The sequence below is a fragment of the Hippopotamus amphibius genome, chromosome 16, assembly GCF_030028045.1.
Source record: "Hippopotamus amphibius kiboko isolate mHipAmp2 chromosome 16, mHipAmp2.hap2, whole genome shotgun sequence".
Taxonomy (NCBI): Eukaryota; Metazoa; Chordata; class Mammalia; order Artiodactyla; family Hippopotamidae; genus Hippopotamus; species Hippopotamus amphibius.
The window spans coordinates 28,866,489-28,885,503 of record NC_080201.1 but is presented as its reverse complement, the minus strand read 5'-3'; the positions used below and the strand labels follow the sequence as shown (position 1 = coordinate 28,885,503).

The following is a 19,015-nucleotide window of genomic DNA, read 5'->3' as shown; positions in this document are numbered from 1 at the left end:
TCCCAGGCCCTAGGTTCCAAGCGTCCCTGGACAAGTTACAAGACCTTCTCTGAGCCTCTGGTTTGCAGCCAGTTAGCACACAAACTCTGGAGGGGGTGGCTCTGGTTTGTCTGCAAGCAGGGCTGTGACCTGTGGGCACTGCCTGCTCAGGCTGCCTTTCACTGGGAAGCTAGGACCAGAGGCTCTGTTCCCCTTCAGAGCCTGCAGGAGGTGGGGAGGAAGGCCTCACGGTTGCAGGCAAATTTATGCAAATTTTATGCAAATCGGAGCTTTCTAGCAAATCCCCCTGTGACCTGCTCCAATAGTGAGTGCCTGGTAGCATCCCCTCTTGTAAGGGTCTGCGCTCAGCTGCCAGTGTCCAGAGCCTGAGGAGTGTGATGTTAAGTGGCAAATAAAAACCACCAAGACAGACTGACAGACCACGAAAGAGAAAGCTCTGTGCCAGCTCCTTGAAGAAGAGGCCCCACATTTTCACGTTGCGCTGGGCACTGCCCCTCCTCCAGCAGGTGGAGAAACTGAGGCACAAGTCTGGCTCAAAAGCACACCCGAGATTCATCAGGGACGGAGGGAAACACTGAGTGCTAATCTCAGCTCTATCACCAACGTGTCTCATCATCTCGGGCAAGACCTTGCTGCACTCTGGGCCTCTGTTTCCCCCTCTGCACAGTGGGGAGTTGGCGGAGGCGCTCTGACCATCCAGGGTTCAGTGTGTTCCATCGTCTGGAACAGGGAGGGACAGCCCCCCCCGCCCTGCGTTCTGACCACAAAGAGGGTGTTTTTGAGTCCTGAGTGACCTCCAGTCAGCGCCATTCCTCTGATTCTCCAGCCTCAGTGAGAACGGTTTGTCCCCGGATGCTGTGTTCAGTTTGACCCCGTGCTTCTCTACTGTACAGTGGCTTCTGCACTTGGACTTCAGGTGAGCGTGCCCCTGGGGCCCCACCCTGCCCCTCATCTGTCTCATTCATGATATAGCACCCTCAGGGCCCTGATGTGATACCAGGTCCAGTGAACATGTGATGCATGTCTGTGTAATGAATGGAGAGACAAATGAGTGAACTATAGCTCCAAGGATGCTCAAATTTCTCCACATTCACCGTGGGACACAACCCATTGACTCTCCCGTACTTACACTCTGGATTGTCCTGGGAGACTTTTAAGGACACTGGAGGCTCCCTGGTGGGAGCTTGAGTTCTCAGAGACCCGCCTGAATTGTGGGGTCTCTGGAGCTGATGAGAGTGTAGAAGGGAAGGCAGCCCTGGGCCAGGCAAAGCAGATCTTCCATGGTTTCAGGTGAAGTCCGCGCATTCCTCCCCGCCCCCTTCCAAGAGTGAGTGGCACGGTAGCAGACAGACCATGTTCAAATCCAGGCTCACCAACTTACCTGCTGTGGGGCTTTGAGCAGGTCCCTGTGTCTCTTGATACCTCAGTTGCCTCATCTGTGCAGTGGGGGGTGTCCTATGTGCTGAGAAAACAGGCCACCATCTAGGTCTTCCTTGACCCAGCCTGTCTGGTCTCTTGCCGCTGCCTGGGAAGGGGGCCCTTGGCCCTTTCTCAGGCTGCCACCTCCTCTCTGCCTGCAGCTCTGAGAGTCAACGCATCATCCTGAGAGGTGACAGAAGAGACAGGTAAGGAAGGAAAGCGCTGAGGGTTGAGGGGGCACCCCCCCCCCGGTGCCCATTTCCTATAGGTGCCACCCCACCCCCAGACCCATGCCCATCACTGTTAGCTGTAAAGTAACTCACCCATGCCGGGCAGGCTGGAATTAATCACTTCTGTAAACCCCTCCCTGTATAAATTTGCAGTAATCAGCTGCCTTAAATCTTTTGTAAGAAGGTGTGCACATGGGAGCAAGAGAGGGGACGCTACAGCAGAGCAGGTGTTAGGAGATCGCTGCTGTGGGGGAGAGTAGAGGGGAGCAGCTGTTTCTGCCTCCAGAGACCTTTGCACAACTTAGCAGACTCCCCACTTCATATGAATCACTGCCCTTTCACACGCTGAGTATCACATTTGAGAAGCCAAGAACCGTTGGTACTGAGAAAGTTTCCACATCTTTGCGGTAAACAAGTTCATTTTCCGCAGATGTTCCTGGCTGCCCCCTAGTGGAGCCTGGCACCCTGGTCTCACCTTGGCAAAAACACAAGCGCGCTTCAAGTGGGGCCCTTTAATGGGCAGAGCGCATTTCCAGCTCATGTGTAAGAGAAAAACATTGCCATCGCAGGTGGGCTGCCTGAAGCCAGGGTGGTCTTGCTTGCCAAGCTAGGGTCTCCATTTCCAAGGACCCTCTAGGTTCTTGAAGCTCAAAGAATCGAGGCACAGAGAAGCGAAAGTCATGTGAATGCTACCGACAGCAGTGCTCAGAGTGGGGAGGGCTCTGTCCTAGCTCCCCCCCCCCGACCTGGTCAGGTGCCGCCCACCTGGACAGGTGTAAGCTGCTGGTGTCCTCACTCTGGCTTTCCTTCCCTGGGCCTCAGTTGCTCCCATCCGTACAGGAAGAGGCTTGACTGTCCCGAGGGCCCCTTCCGGCCCTGACTAGTGAGACTCGTCTTCCGGGGTGGATGCTTTGATCCTTCCTCTCAAGATGATTTCCCCACTTCCAGGGATCTTTTGGCTGCTGGATCTTTGCCAGAGTTCCAAGCTGGAGCCCAGTTCTTGGGGTTCGGCCGGCGCCACACCTCCAGGAGCTTCTGGTACTGTGTTACCCACTTCTTGTTTGGGGGTAACCATCGTGGGGTGAGGAAGTGGAGAGCCTGGGGGTGAGGGCTGGGGGCTGGGAGAGGGGGAAAGAGAGCTTGAGAGAAGGGGGAAGGAGGAGGGGCGAGTATGAGGGCTGGCCACAGGGTTGCTGGCCCCAGCATTCCCCGTAGAGAGGATTCCACATCGTTTTCTCTGAAAACTTCCCACCTCTGGCGTGAGGCCGTGAGACCCTGGGCTCCTCCCCTCTCTGGGGCTTGATTTCCTCACCTGACAAGAGAGACACCTCAGCTGGGACCTGAAGAGGGTTATGGGGGGGCGGGGGCAGTATCGCAGGCAGGTGGGACAGCTGGTCCAGAGGCCTGGGGGAGTGAAGGCTTGGCTCTTGGAAAGCATTTCCATGTGGCTGGAGCTTATACAGGGAGACTGGAGGTGAGTGAAGACATGGGAAAGGCGTTTCGCTTTTAGCCTAAGGATAATGGGGAGCCACGGAGGGTTTCAGCATAGGAGATGCTGGTCAGATTTGTATTTGTTAAAGATAAGATGCTGGAAGGGTGGAGGGTTGCAGGGAAGCAAGTGGGGGAGCCCAGGTGGTGTTCAGGTGGCCCAAGCGAATGACAGTGGTGGCCTGTAGGCGGGGTCAGTGGGGAGGACTTGGGGTTGGACCAGCACAGCTGGGCACTCAGGGGGCCTTGACTGTCACTGTCAGAGTGGGGGGACTGGGGGCTGTAAGGGGTGGGGAGTGTGCCCTGTACAGGGAGGAGCTGGCAGCCTGCAGGTTGGCGAGGCGTGTCGTTGGGAGAAGGGGAGAGCCCTTGGGGCTGGACAGGGGCCCTGATACCTCCCTGACCCCCTCGCCCTGCCTGCTGCCCCTTTTCAGCCTCAAGGAATGTCACCTGGAGCCCCTGAGCCTCTCCCGCCTGTGTGACACTCTGGAGAAGTGCCCGGGGCCTCTGGAAGTCAAGTGAGTATGGAGGACACAGCCCCAGAGGCACAATGTGGGCCCCTGCCCAGTGACCTGGGGTGGGGGTGTCCTAGTTAGAGGCCAGGTGAGTCCTTCCTGGTCCCTTCCTGCCGGACCCCATAGCCCTACCCCATGGGAGTTCACTGACCCATTGGTGGAAGGCTCGTTTCCTCCCAGTGGCCTCAGCTCCAGGCACCTCACCCCTCCTGCTGAGAGAGGCTGTGCCAGGCCCGAGGCTTCATCTCCCCATCAGCTCAACTCAGGGCACCTGGGAGCCCCAGTCCCCTCCGCCCCGGGAGCCCCACCCTGGCCCCCACCCAGGCCTGCCTGCACGGCTGGAGCCTGTCACGCTGAAGGCCCTTCCTCAGGGCATCCCCCACCCCAGGTTACCAGCTCACCCCAGAACACCTGGGTCTGTGACCAGAGACAGACCGGGCTTAGAATCAGGAGTCCTGGTTCAGCCACTAACAAGCTGGGTGACTTCGGGCAAATGGCTTTAACCCCGTGGGCCTCGGCTTTGTGATCTGCAAAGTGGTGGGGCAGACTTTTCCTTCCGTCATCATTGTTGTAATTTTATTGCAATAATTACCTTAAAATAAAGAAACCCAAGACAAGCCTGCCCCACCTAAATAACCCCTTCCCTCATCAACTCATTTGTCCTGGTGGCCTTCTCCATTTGCATGTACAGTTTTTTCCTGTTCAAAGTCACAGGCCAGCTGCATTTTGCAGTTTCACTTTGCATCGCCCCATGTGTTTTTCCATTTTGCTACAGTGTTTTGTTTTTTTTTTTTTTCTTGCTTTCTGGCTTCTGTCTTGAATGCCTTTCTGGCCCTTGCAACAAGCTCATTATCCATGTTGACACCTGGGGTGTGTCCATCCACGCCTTTCTCCATGTTCAAACACATATGGACACAGAGGAAGGGGGTTTTGATGTTGTTAACAGATACAGGATCTCAACAAGCTCTGCAATGAGCTTTTGTCTCATAACAGAACATTGTGGTTTTCCTGGAATATAAAGGTGTGTGAAACCAATGAATTTTCAAATAAACCATTTATTTTAGAATAGTTGAAGGCTTGCTTTTCAGAAAAGTTGCAAAGAGAGTTCCCTTACACTTGCCCTTGGGTGTTAATATCACCCATCACCACCTTACATGATGTGTACATTTCAGCATTCCATGTGGGATGTTGTAATGGGTAAAAGTTCTGTTTCTATAAAACAAACAAACAAAAAACAGTGTGTAAACCCCACATTGACCCAACCAGGGGCCATAGCATTGTGTGTATTTGGGGTCCAGTGGAAAGCCACTGTGTGTGTGGTCAGACCACCCACAGGGAGGTGTTTGTGGACAGACCACCCCTCAATGAAGGGCCCTGTCCTGCCTGTGCTCAGAGCCCCAGGCCCAGTCCCAGGACAAGGGGTAGGGCTGAGCCTGCAGCCTGGCCCGACAGAGGCTCCTCGCTTCCAGCTCCAGAACCACAGGCAGCCCCTCCCACTGTTCCCCCCAGGTGAAACTGGGTCCCCCTCCCGCCAGACAGTAATGCCGTGGAGGTGGGCCGGACTCCTGGCAGCCCCAGTGAGGGGAAAGGGCAGCCTGCAGGGGACAAAGGAACAGGGGGAGAGAGAGGAAGGGGCAGCAAAGGGGGAGAAAGCAGAAGGAAAATACAGTCCAAACGCCTCTAGGGGTCAGGAAGTGGCTCCAGACTCTCAGGGAGGGCTGCGTGTAAACCCCAGGGCACTTAGAGACTCTGGTTGACCCAACCGTCCAGCCAGAGCAGAGACCAAAGGGTGGGCATCAGGAGCTTCTCCTAAGCGGGCTGGCTTCTGATGGATTTTCTAGACCAGTGATCGCTGGTTGGTCTGGTTTTGATGGGCAGTCAGGGACCCGAGCTACCCTGCACTTCTCCCTTGCTGACCTGTTACGTGCCTGAATCGCTACTATTATGTTCACTACTTTGGGTTAAGGCAGCGTTCTCTTCTTAACAGGTGTGTTCTGCAGGGTACCAGTCTTCATGGCCCTCAAAATGCTAAGCCTGCTAGTCCATGTCTTTTGGGGGAGAAATGTCTACGACAGCCCCTTAGAAATTCAGTGCTTAAAGGCTCTCAGAAGTCCTGCAGCAGAGAAGACTAATGTCTTAACCCAGCATTTTCCAAGCATATATGGCCTTCCTTTTCCTCTAGCCTCGATGATAACTAAAGGACCCAGAGTTCAGAGGAGGTGTTTTGGACAATCCTGGCTTAGGACCCATCTAGCTTTTCCCAAGATTTCCCCACCTCATTCAGATGCTTTGTTTCACAGGTTGTCCTGCGAGGTCCTGAGTGACCAGAGCCTGGAGACCCTATTGCACCATCTACCCCGGCTCCCACAGCTAAGGCTGCTGCAGTAAGACTGGTTTCCCCGTTTCCCTGTGCAAGGCTGAGGCTCTTGCATTGCAAAGCCATCCCCTTCTGCCCCCTCCCTCCTTCTCTTGGGCTGTTGCATCATTTTACCTGGCATAACTGGGAGCTCAAGTCTGCTTCCAGCTCTTCCCTGATACCTTATCAACCTTGGGGGGAGTTACTTGATCCCCTCTAAGCCTCAGTTTCCTTATCTGACAAATTGGACTAATATTCTTCAACCCTTCCCCCAGGGTTGAGATTCAAACAATACAGTTGCTCTAAAAGCACCTTGCAGAATAGAAGGCCTGTGACAAATGGGCCATCATACCTCTTCCTACCCACAGAAAGGTCACCTACTCGTATAAAAAGACTTTACAGTTGTAGGTCATGTATATATCACACACCAGTTTTTAAAGGTCACCATCTAATTCTGAAACAGGGGAATTTAAGCAGCATCCCCCAAAGTATTTAAAACTCTTATTTCTAATTTCAGCTCAGACTGGTTAGAATTTAAAAAGGATTTACTTTAAATATTTTTCTAGCAGGGGCAAAAGCAGCTATGGCTGAGATGGAAAAATACAACAGAAAATTACATCATACCATTAAGAACAGCAACATAGGTACTCCTGCCAAGGATCTCCGGGACGCCTGAGATGGCTCACGTTACATCCAGGATCTCACTTATCCCTGAGTCCTATCTGGGAGGGAGGGAGGAGGCTTGTGACTTTCCAGAGGTGGGCAAGTGTGGTGGAGCCCATGTCAAACTACAGAACCCACTATGGTCCCACTGTACCAGGAAAGGGTGGATGAGGAAGTGTTCCTTTGGACACAGAAATTGCGGGTTAAAATGAACAGGTAGGAAACCTCAGACCAGAGAGGGACTTCTCTATGCCCAAGTCACACAGCATCAGCCCCTGACTCCTCATCTGTCTTTGGAATGAGGTGGCCAGCCTGACCCTCACCAGTGCTTAAGCTTTGTATTATTCAGTCCATACTGTTTGTGCACTGCTGTGGCCCAGGCACTGCTTGGGGTGCTGGAGACAGAGCCGAGGGGGAAAAAGAAGACCAGGTCTTTGTCTTCTTGGAGCTTACACTGTAGTAGAGGGAGCTGGCCAATAAGGAAAATGAAAGCAAATAAGATGAATTCAGACAGTGATAAAGTATTTTTCTAGGGAATGTGGTAAAGAGTGATTGTGGAGGTGATTTAGACAATGGTGAGTGTGATCAAGGAACCCCTCTGAGGAGGGACACTGGGTGCGACCTGAAGGAGGGGAGGGAGCCAGCCTTGTGAAAAGCAGGGAGCAACCTTCCAAGGAGATGGAACAGCATGTGTGAGACCCTGAGGCAGGATTGAACTTGGTGGGCTCAAGGAACAGGCAGAAGGCCAATGTGGCCGGAGCACAGTGGCCGGCAGAGTTGTAGGAGAGAAGATAGAGAAGTGAACCTGGGCCAGGTCACACAGGGTCTGGTAGCTGTGGGGAAGAGTTTGGGATTTTGCCTAAGAAACTTGAAGGGCAGAGGAACGATTTGTGTTTTTAAAAGCTTAGTCTGGCTGCTGGGTAGAGAAGGGGTCTAGCGACAAGCGTGGAAGTAAGAGCGGGGAGGAGGTTGTATAGCCAGGGTAAGAGATAATGGGGGCTGGGAATTGGTGGGGGGAGGGGGAAGTAGGTGGATTCAGGGTGGATCTCGGGGGTATAACTAACAAGACAAGCTGATGGAGGCTTTATGGAGCGAAGGAAATGGAGAGAACAAGGATGCCTCCAAGAGCAGGAAGGAAGCATCTCAGTTTCTCTGTGGCAGTGCTTCACAGCTGGAGGGTGATTTTGCCCCTTGGGACATTCAGCAATGGAGGTATTTTTGTTGTGATGATGGCAGACGGGGCGAGAGGTCGTGCTACTACTGGCATCTAGTGAGTAGAGGTCTGGGATGCTGCTAATCTTCCTATAGGACAGCCCCCAATACCAAAGAATTATCTCTGTAATGCTGAGCTCAAGAAACTCTAAGGACCTAAAGCTTCCCACTCCTTGTCAGCAAGGACTCACCTGTTAGTGCTTGGGATAGAAACAATGTAATAATAGCAACAAGCATGGGTATGGTGCTAGGGAGTGCACAAGCTCCATATGATTCAGTTCTCAGGAAGGTATACCATAAGTAGTCCTGTTTTTCAGATAAGGCAGCTGAGGCTCAGAGAGGTTAAGTGACTTGTCCAAGGACACACAGCCAATAAGCAGGACTAGGGCTCAAACCTAAGTCTGCTTGACCCCGAGCTCCTATTTTTCCTTCTTGAGTCCCTGCCTCCTTTCTTTCTTTCTTTTTTTTAAAATTTAATTTAGAATGTAATAAACTCCTACAGTATTTCTTTTTTTTGGCCATGCCACACAGCTTGCAGGATCTTAGTTCCCCAACCAGGGATCGAACCCAAGCCCTTGGCAGTGGAAGCGTGGAGTCCTAAGCACTGGACCGCCAGGGAAGTCCTTGCTTCCTTCCTTATTGCCTGGCTGACCCACCAGCCCCCCATCCTTTTCCTTTGCCTCCAGCCTGTCAAGGTCCAGGTTTTTTGCCCACTGATCTTGCTTGACTCCAACTTGCTCACATAGGGCCCCACCCCTTTCCTTCTCAGGCTGAGCCAAACAGGACTGTCCCCGAGGAGCCCCTTCCTGCTGGCCGATGTCTTCAGCCTGTGCCCTCGGGTTCAGAAAGTGGATCTCAGGTGGGCAGTGCCCTGGGACAACCGGAACTAGTCTGAGAGGGTGGTACCTGGAGTCTGTTGCATGTGAGGGGCTAGGATGGAGGCAGTGGGACCCAAGTCAGAGACTCAGCTGTTGGAGGAGGGAGGCCTGCCCCCTGGGGGCATCCTGAGGCCTTGCCAAGGGCGACTGACCCAGGTTCTGTCTGCTCCAGGTCCCTGCATCATGCGACCCTGCACTTCATGTCTAGTGAGGAGCAGGAAGGCAGGTGCTGTGGGTAAGTCCCCTGGAACGGTGCCCCCGCAGCCAGCGGAGATTGGGGATGAGCAGACTTGCCTCCTGAATGACCAGAGCAGAGGACAGACTGAGAGGGCCAGGATCTGTCAACGTGCAAACACCTGGGACTAGCCAGGGCCAAGAGGGTCTTCCACAGCAGACTGGATTGGAACTCAGGGGCCTGGTCCAAGGCAAAGGACTCCACAACCTGCCCCCCAGGCTTTAAATCTGAACCCTACAAGGGCCTGGCACCTTGGGCACATTCCTTAACCTCTCCCATCCTCAGCTTCCACAGCTGGAGAAGGGAGATGCCCATATTGCAGGCCATTGGCAAAGATGAAACAAGGCAAAATGTAAAGCACAAGAGGCACTCCCAGATACAAGTGTCCCCCAGCTCCCCACTGCTGACTCTTGGACCAGTGCTCTGTGGTTGCATTGGTGAGAGGGGAGCAGGCATGGCACAGGATAATGGGGCCAGGGGACAATCTCTGAATACAGAGATGACATTTCTGGTAGCTATTTGATGCCACTGGCTCCCTGAGCAACCCTGGACCAGATCCTTCTCCTCTCTGCACCTCAGCCTCCTCAGCTGTGAAATAACACTAAATAAAGAGCTGATATTTGTTGAGCATCTGCAGGGCACCATTCTAAGAGCTTCGCGCAGATTACATCCTATCAGCCTCACAGCTATGGTCATGCAGCCGGAAGGGGTGCAGCTGGGACTTGAATTCAGGCAGTCCTATGGCGCTCCTGGCTCAGGGGCGGGCAAACTTTTTCTGTAAAGGGTTAGATTGTAAATATTTTGGATTTCCCAGGCCATAGGGTCTCTGTAACAGCTATTCAACCCTGCCATTTTAGCTTGAAAGCAGCACAGACAATATGTAAATGAAGGCGTGTGTCTGTGTGCTGGTAAAACTGGGGTTATGGGCACTGAGACTTGAATTTCATGTAATGTTTACATGTCATGAAATGTTACTCTTCTTTTGATTTCTTTTCTGTTTGAAAATGGAAAGACCATTCTTAGCATGCAGGTCCCATAAAACAGGCAGCCTTGGGCTGTCGTTTTTCCAGTTCCTGTCCTAACCCAATACTATCGTGACTTCTAGAATACCTTCATAGTTTCCAAGTCTGTGATTTCCAAAATGTAGGACATAGACCAGGATGGGTTGATTTTTAGGAGCTTGGGCTGATGGTAGAGTACTTCAGCGTCAATTCTCTGTCTGATTAAGGCCGAGAGGAAGCCTCAGTTGGGTGTTAGCGTGTCTGTAACACCTCTTAACATTTTTAAGCTCCCTTTTAAATAAAGGGAGAGCTCTCAGTAGGTGCCAGTATCTGGCTTGAATTTAATGATGATATTTGGTTCTCATTTCCTGTATCCTTATGCTTATGGTCTGTTTGGGGCAGGCAACGCCAGTTTTCCACTGGAGTGAGTGATACAGGGTTTCCTGTTCCGATACATGCATTAACTAAGAAGGATGAGCTGATTTTTAAAAAAGAAGTAAACAATAGTGTAATAGGGAATTTAGGACTATGGAAAAAAAATCATAAAGGAGAGTAACTGATAAAAATTTGAGATATCGGTTTTAGGTACTTTCTCATTTTAAGATTTTGTTTTTAAGTTGTTGGCTGGCCATAAGCTGTTCATTTACCTTGTTGTGTAATCTCAGCGTAGACCTCTCAAAGACAGACTTGCTATGACTTTTGATTCCAGCATCAATAACCCTCTAGAGGAGCAGACATCACCCTTAGCCTCCTCCCCTCCACCCCCATGTCTGTTATTAAAGTGACCCCAAGGGCAGGAGTTCACCTTGAATCAAAGTCAACCTGGAGAGCCTTGTTCCTAGAGCTTTTAATTCATCAGGTCTGGGTCACGTTCCCAGAATGTGCCTCTCACCAAGCTCCCAAGGGATGCTGGTGGGACTGGTCGGGGACCACACTTTGAGAACCACCTCCCCAGAGGGAGACTGTAAGTGGGATCCACTGTGGGTGGAGGTGGGAATGGTGGGAGCTGGATGTTTCCAGAGAATCCAAGCTAGAGTGAGGCCCCACTGAAACTCAGAGACCACCCCCAGGACTAGCCAGGGCAGAGAGGGTCTGAGTGGCCCCACCCCCAGTTTGTGCCCCTTCCTGCAGCAGGTTCACAGGCTGCCGCCTTAGCCAGGAGCACGTGGAGCCGCTGTGCTGGTTGCTGAGCAAGTGTAAAGACCTCAGCCAGCTGGAGTAAGTCGGGGAGGAGGAGGAGGGAGAGGAGCCCGGGAACATGTGCCTGGGTGGCACCCAGGAGGGTGTACGTGTGTGCATGTGTGCGCTCAGCACCTCTCAGGACCAGCTAACAGGGCATGGGATGCCTGGGACTCAGTCACATCCACACAGTTTCTCTGTCCCCATTTTATCCCTCCCACCCCTCATTGCTACCGCGGTGGAGCTCGTTCAGGGTGTGCCCTTGATCTAATTTGGGGATCCCTTCGCAAAAGGCCACAGGAGCCCCTTGGCCTCATGTTGATCAAGGCATTGGCGCTCTGCTGGCTGGTGGGACCTGAATGGAAGGATCTGTTGGTTTGCCTGGCAGGTGCTTAAGAGCAACGAATGCCTCAGCCTGCGGAGGACCCTGGAGCCAGCTAGGATGGGGATTTGTGGGCTCACGTATTGATGAGAAGTGGTATCTGTGTGGCCAGTCTTGGGTGCACAAACAGTGCAGGCCCACGTGGGTAGGGGAAAAAAAGCTAATACCTATTGAGCACTTTCTCCACTGCCTTAAGTGCTTTACATATTCTTTTAATCCTTCCAGCAACACTAAGTACCATTGTCCCCATTTTATAGATGAGAGAACTGAGATGCAGAGCGTTTAAGAACCTGCCCTAAGTTACACAACTAGTACAATGCAGAGTCTGTGGTCAAAACTGTTAGGAGTCCAGCTTAGGACAAGCAGGATATGAAGAGAGCTGTCTACCCAAAAAACAGAATTTAAATCCCTGTTGTGATGTGGCCAAGGAGAGAAATGTGACTGATGAAAATCATGTATTTTAAAGAAAGATGAATAAGCAGGATGTCTTTAAGTCTTTCTGGTTTTTTCATTATAGAGGGAGCTTTTTCTTATTTTAAAGATTACTTTATTAAGTGGCTTCCTGAGACAAACTAGTTTTTCATTTGTAAAGTTTCTCAGGAGAAGATGAAATAAACAAGCCTTAGAAGTGTTATAATCAGGGGCAAAATGAGTTCACAGATGCAAAACAAAAACCAGATATTCCCAGGCACGTTGATTATATTGTTCCTGAAACTGTAGCTAAAACCATAGGATGCTACAATGGAGGGAAATAAGAAAGTCTTCAAGTGCAATTTCCAATATCGCATTCCCAAATTAAAAGAAGAAATGTGCTGGGTAAATGCATCCTCCAAATATCTTTCTTTTTCCTGAATTTACTCTTGTTCAAAAATTATGACTCCCAAAAAAAAAAAAACATTATGACTCCCAACAGAGGCAGGCCAAGTGCATAGTAAAGCTAATCGAATGTTCTCTAACTCCTGAAAGCCTGCTGGAGGCACATGGGTCCTGCGAGTGGTCCCCAGACGTGGAAGGGGAAGATGAGGACCGGTTAACTGTGGTGCTGGTGAGGGGGATGGTGGTGATAATTCTAGTGGTGATGGAGACGGTGATGCTGAGTAGTAGTGATGGCATGGTGCTGGTGACGATAGCGGTGCTGTTGGAACAGAAGCAGTGCGGAGCGATGGAGGTGATGGTGGAGGTGATAATGACAGTGCTGGGTGGGTAGAGCAACAGTGATGGTAACTGAAGAGAAGGCATTTCTGAGCACCAACAACGTCTTCATGCCTCTTGCAGCCTCTCAGCAAACCTGCTGTGTGATGCCGGGCTCAGGTGCCTCCTGGAGTGTCTCCCTCAGGTGCCCATCTCTGGTTCACTTGAGTAAGTGACGAGCAGCCTCAAGGACAGCAAGGAGGAAGACTCCCCAGGGCCAAGAACATTAGTGGGCTTCTTTTGAGGCATCCCTAGAAAACTGCAGAGGACAAGAGCTGGGGAGGGGAACGGAGTGATTCTTACCTTGACCTCTGCCTACCTTGGGTCCTTTCTTCCTTCCCTCATTGCCCACTATGGGCAGAGCTCCGTCAGACACCCAGGAGAGCTTGTGACTAAAGCTTAGTGACCCAGGGAGCAACAGTTCATCCCTAATGAGCTGCAGGATCTCAGTTGTCCTGGCTCTTGGTCCAGCCTATCCCTGAAGTTCCTCTGACCAAATCTATAGGACGTGGATTTGGAGAAGTTGCCACAGCAGGGAGGGTCCCTAGGAAGTCATACTCACTCAGTCTCCCCAGCGACCTGGGAGACTGGTGGCCAGAGCCAGGATACAACCTGTTGCTAGGCAACTGAGCTTTGTGCTGTGGGCATCCCTGACCCCCATGGAGCTGGAGCTGCCAGCCTGACCTCATCATCACCCGGTCTCAGACCACAGGGGCAGCAGGCGCAGTGGGGGCAGCTCTCAAAGACTTGGAGCCTGGTGCCTAACCTGCCGTGCAGGGATAGTCCCCCTCTGGTCTCTCTCTGGACCTCAGTGTCTCCACCTGGAGAATGGACACTTGGATAGTGAGGACACTACTCCAGGAGGTGACAGCTGGGAGGGAGGAGACGAGGTGGGGCTGGGCTGGTGCTGCCCCCCACCCCCCATCCTGAACCTCTCTTCTCTTCTAGTCTAAGTCACAACAGTATCTCTCAGGAGGGTGTCCTGTGCCTGGTGGAGACTCTCCCCTCCTGCCCACGTGTCCGGGAGGCCTCAGTGAAGTAAGGAGACGCTGGTGCCACTTGCTGGTGGTGGGGAAGCAGGACTTGCATGCTCAGTGGCCATCCATCTGTGTGACCTGGGACATCCTCTGCCCCTCTCTGAGTCTCGGGGTTCACTGAACATGGGATCACTGTTTCCACCCTCTGAGGCCCATGTGCCACAGGGCCCAGGGAAGCCGCAGGGTGGGAAACACCAGGTTTAGCATCCTCGAAGAATGAGATGGGGGTCTCCTCTGGTTGGCAAGGGTCTCTCCCGTGACTTCCACCCTCCCTTGCCCCTGGGGGCCCAGCCCCCTTGCCTCCCATGCCCCCTGGCATCTGGGTCCTGAGGATGCTGGCGAAGCTGGGCCTTTGGCTCTCACACACCCCTCTCTCGGCAGCCTGGGCTCCAAGCAGACCTTCTGGATTCACTTCTCCCGACAGGAGGAGGCTAGGAAGACACTAAGGTAATTCCAGGTCTGGGCCGACCCTGTGGCGGTTTCTGTGCCTCCTTCCTCTCTGAGTCCTCTCCTCCTTCACACACGCTGCTTCAAGCTACTGCCTGGATTTGCCTCCCCCATGTCTGCCCCCAATCTCCCTACACCACCATCCCCGGGGCTGGGCCCCTTAGCCAAGTCCTAACTATACGTCTGGAGGCTTCTGAGTTAAGAGGTCAGACTCCAGAGCCACTTGGGATAAAATCTTAGCTCTACCACCTCCAAGTGGTGTGACCTTGGACAAGGGACTTAACCTCTCTGTGTTTCAGTTCCTCGTCTATAAAATGGGAGTAACAGTGAGACCCACCCTCTAGGGTTATCGTGAGGATGAAATGAGTAAATATGTATAAAGTGCCTGGAAAGCACCTGGCCATTTCAGTGACTCCACTGCTCTAAGCCCTTCAGTGGCTCCCAGCTGCCCTCGGGATAAAGTTCAAGTTCCTTAGCCTGGTCTCCTCCCTCAGAGTCTGATCTGGCTGTCACCGCCTATCGTGTTCTTCCTCACTCCCCCACCCCACCCACACCCCACCCTCACACCAAACAGACACACACCGCATCTCACACACCACACACACACACACACACACACACACACACACACACACACACACACACACACACACACACACACACACACCAACCCCCACACACCACACACACAGCACATGTGAGCACAGATTCAGCCACAAGGGATCTGGGTTCCCCAGCATCCACTACCTGATGAATCTTTCCTGCTTCTGGGCACTCGGCCTGACGTTCTCTTCCGCACCTTTTCTGAGATCAAATTCTCCTTATCCTTTAAGACCCAGCTCAAATGTCAGCCCCTCCTGGGCGCCTCCCATGGCCCCTGTCCTGTGATGGGGAGCGGCCCCGAGGTACTGTGCTGGGCCCTCTTCTCAGCCTGCCTGTGAGACCGCGTCCCGGGGCCTGTCTGCCGGCCACACGGGGCCGGGCCCTGGGAGGGCAGGGCCACAGGGAGAATCCCAGTCCCTCCTGCCCCCCAGGGAGCCTGGACTAGGGTGATACTGGAGGCTAGGGAAGTGGTTACGGCTTTGGGGTCTGGAGTCAGGCTGACTTGGATTGAAACCTGAATCTGTCCCTACTTCTTACCAGCTGTGTGTCCTTGGTTGGTCAGTTTCTCCGCCTGTAGGTGATGCTGTTGGGGTTGAGTGAGAAATGGCACGTGAGGCAGGCGCACCTGCTTGCTCACAGGGTGCAGGCAGAGGCTGGCACAGGGCCTGCCTTACGTCAGGGCTCAGTAAGTGATGGACCTCTAGCACTTTCCTGGGAGGTGGTCTCTCCGAAGAGAAGAGAAGCTCCCAGAGCAGGGTTTGCATCTTTGGCCTTTTCTCAGGCCCTGGTCCAGGCCTTTGTGCTCCGTGGGGGCTCTCCCATGGGTCCCGGGGGAGGCTGGCAGGCAGCAGGATAGCAGTCCCGACAGACCTTGACCAAGCTCTGCCCCTCGCCCTCTGCCCTCAGGCTAAGCGAGTGCAGCTTCGGGCCAGAGCACGTGCCCAGACTGGCCACCGGCCTGAGCCAGGCCCTGCAGCTGACGGAGCTCACGTGAGTGACCAGGCCTAGCCCGGGGCGGCAGCTGAGGGGTGGAGGCTCCCTGCCAGAGCCTCCCTGGTAACTGACCTCTGTCCGCAGGCTGACCCAGTGCTTCCTGGGCCCGGAGCAGCTGACGCTCCTCTTGGGTTTGCTAAAGTGGCCGACGGGGCTTTTCACACTCAGGTACCGCCTGCCTGTGATCCGGGGAGGGGGCTGTGGCGGGAATGGGGGCAGAAGTGGGCTCTGAAGTATGGGTCTCCCCAAGGTCATGGTCTTAGCAATTTCCTGCATCCAGAACCCTGCCACCTGGATGCAGAACCACCCTACCCATTAGTCCCAGAAACCCCCTCAGGCGCAGAGAAGCTGCCTTTCCCAAGGTGGGGCCTATATTTGGGGATTTCAGAAAAAGAGGAAACCTCAAAGGACACCCAGCTGAGGTCAAAAATAACATGTAACAAATATCATGTGTGTATTTTCACTGTGATCATTTTAAAACTGTCAGAAAAACAGAGAAGATTCCAAAAAGTAGAAAAACAATTTTGAAACCATTTTGACACTTGTTCATGTTTTTCCATGTTTGCTTCATATTTTTATTTTTTAGCTGATGTGTCTTAAAGTAAGTTATAGATCTCGGAAAATATCACTCCGAAATATTTCACAAGTCTTTAAAAAATAAGGACATTTTCTACATAATCACAGTTGAATTAGGACACCTACAAAAATCGGTAGCAATTCCTTAATGTCAGGTATTACCCAGTCCAATCTAAAAGTTCCCACTGTCCCCAGATGGGACAGCTGGCTCTTTGGATCCAGGATCCGGTCAACGTCCACGTTTGCATGGAGTGGTGACAGCTTTTCAGACTCTTTAAGTGACCTGTGGACAAAACAAGTCCCCTGTGCTATATAGGCCATCCCACTTCCTGGCTTTGTCTGGTGCTTCCTTGTGATGTCATTGAGTTTGTTCCTCTAACCCCTGAGTTTCCGGGAACTGGAAAGGCTCCATGAGATTCGGTTACATATTTTTGTGTCTAAAAATACCTACTTCATGGCCAGTGCTGTGCACGTCTCAACTCAGCCCGTGATGAGGCACATAAAGTCTGGTTGTTCCCCAGGGTGACATTTTTTTAAATTGGGGTAGAACACACATAATATAAAATTTACCATCTTAACCATCTTTAAGTGTACCGTTCAGTAGTGTTAAGTACATGCACATTGTTGTGTAACTGAAACTTTTCACGCAAAACTGAAACTCAGTACCCATGAACCAGCCCCCTCTCCCATTTCCCCTTTCCCCCAGCCCCTGGCACCCACCTCTCTCCTCTCCGTTTCTGCGGATCGGACTCCTCTAGGTACCTCATACAAGTGGAATCCTGCAGTATTTGTCTTTTTGTGACAGGCTTATTTCACTTGGCATAATATCCTCAGGGTCCATCCTTGTTGTACCACATTATAGAATTTCCTTCCTACTTAAGGCTGCGTATTCCACTGTGTATATACACGTTTTCTTTAGCCATTCATCCGTCAGTGGACATTTGGGTTGCTTCCACCTGTAGGCTGTTGTGAATAGTGCTGCCCTGAACATAGGTGTACACATACATCTCTTTGTATCTCTGCTTTCAGTTCTTTGGGGTATATACCCCAAATCACTGGATCACCCCCAAATAACATTTTAAAATAAAACTTGTCTTACTCTAAACATAGTATGTATTCCTTGTAGAAATCTGTGGAAAACCCAGAAGAAAACAGTACTTTGGAAAAAAAATAACTTTAGAAGCAGCACTGTTTTAGGTCCTGTCATACAGAGTGAAGTGAGTCAGAAAAACAAATATTGTATATTAACACATATATGCGGAATATAGAAAAATGGTACAAATCAACCAGTTTGCAAGGTAGAAATAGAGACACAGATGTAGAGAACAAACACATGGACAGCACGTGGGGAAAGCGGGGGAGGGGCGGGGGGGTGTTGGGGTGGGATGAATTGGGAGGTTGGGATTGCTATATATACATTACTAATAAGAAAAAAAAATACCAAGTTGTACACTCTTAAATATATGCAGTTTATTGTATGTTAACTGTATCTCAGTAAAAGTTCTTTAAAAAAAAAGCAGCACTGTTTTAAAAAACTCTTTTTTCTACTTCTAAATTAAAGCATACAGGGACTTCCCTGGTGATCCAGTGGTTTAGTCTTTGCCTTCCAATGCAGGGGGTGCAGATTCGATCCCTGGTCTGGGAGCTAAGATCCCACATGCCTCGGGGCCAAAAAAACCAAAACATAAAACCGAAGCAATATTGTAATAAATTCAATAAAGACTTTAAAAATAGCCCACATCAAAAAAAAATCTTTAAATTAATGCATCCACATTATAGAAATTTCAGAAAATATTGAAAACTAAAGAAGAAATAAAATAAAAACCATTCAGGAGAATTCTACAATTGAAACAATCACCATTAACATTTAATATATTTTTCTCCTAGCTCTGTCTCCCTCTTCCTCACCATGTGTGTTTTTCCCTTTCCATATATACTTTTCCTTTTTGTAAATACAAAGTTGGGATCATGTTTTATATACAGTTATATTTCCTTATCTTTGCAATGTGACATTATGTAGACCTTTTCTTAAACCTAAAAATATTGTTTAAAAAAATAACATTTTCTCTTTGGATGGTTGCAATAACTGTTGGAACAAGGATAATGTTAATTTTCTGCTTTATGCTGATGCCTAATTTTAAATTTTATTGTTTTAAAATCAGCAAACACCAAAAAGCTTCTGGGCCCCCTTGGCACTTTCCTCCCCACCCCCACTAACCCTGGGGGGCCTTTGTCTGTGTCCACGTCTGTGACAGGGTGGAGGAGCCATGGGTAGCCAAAGCCGGGGTGCTCACGCTGCTAGAGGTCTGTGCCCAAGCTTCAGGCAACGTCACTGAGATAAGGTAAGTCAAGTTCTTCATCTTTTCATGACCATTGGGACCATCCCTCATCTAGACATTGGGCTCTTACCCTTTGGGGTAATAGCTGCATCCCTAGTGATTCCTTCAGTCCCCAAGATGGCAGGAGCTCCTAGGGCATATGTGAGGGGCTACACGTACTTGTTGGGACTTGTCCAGTGGTTAAGCTGCAGTACCAGAGAGAGAAAGGCAGCCCCAGATTCAAGATAAAGGGCTGTTAGATCCCAGACAGACACTGCTGGGAGACTGGAAG

At 51.2% G+C, this 19,015-nt stretch overlaps 1 protein-coding gene across 1 annotated transcript in view; it reads left to right on the top strand.

Annotated features, from left to right (window-relative positions):
- Positions 1 to 19,015, top strand: part of NLRC5 (NLR family CARD domain containing 5) — a 68,280-nt gene that overhangs the window by 35,385 nt on the left and 13,880 nt on the right. Inside the window, exons 21-34 of the mRNA XM_057712168.1 lie at positions 827 to 916; positions 1,581 to 1,625; positions 2,598 to 2,687; positions 3,572 to 3,655; positions 5,953 to 6,036; positions 8,653 to 8,742; positions 8,934 to 8,996; positions 11,129 to 11,215; positions 12,834 to 12,917; positions 13,698 to 13,787; positions 14,168 to 14,233; positions 15,743 to 15,826; positions 15,914 to 15,997; positions 18,661 to 18,747. Of these exons, the coding sequence (XP_057568151.1) occupies positions 827 to 916; positions 1,581 to 1,625; positions 2,598 to 2,687; positions 3,572 to 3,655; positions 5,953 to 6,036; positions 8,653 to 8,742; positions 8,934 to 8,996; positions 11,129 to 11,215; positions 12,834 to 12,917; positions 13,698 to 13,787; positions 14,168 to 14,233; positions 15,743 to 15,826; positions 15,914 to 15,997; positions 18,661 to 18,747 (1,128 nt within the window). The remainder of the gene's footprint in view (positions 1 to 826; positions 917 to 1,580; positions 1,626 to 2,597; positions 2,688 to 3,571; positions 3,656 to 5,952; positions 6,037 to 8,652; positions 8,743 to 8,933; positions 8,997 to 11,128; positions 11,216 to 12,833; positions 12,918 to 13,697; positions 13,788 to 14,167; positions 14,234 to 15,742; positions 15,827 to 15,913; positions 15,998 to 18,660; positions 18,748 to 19,015) is intronic.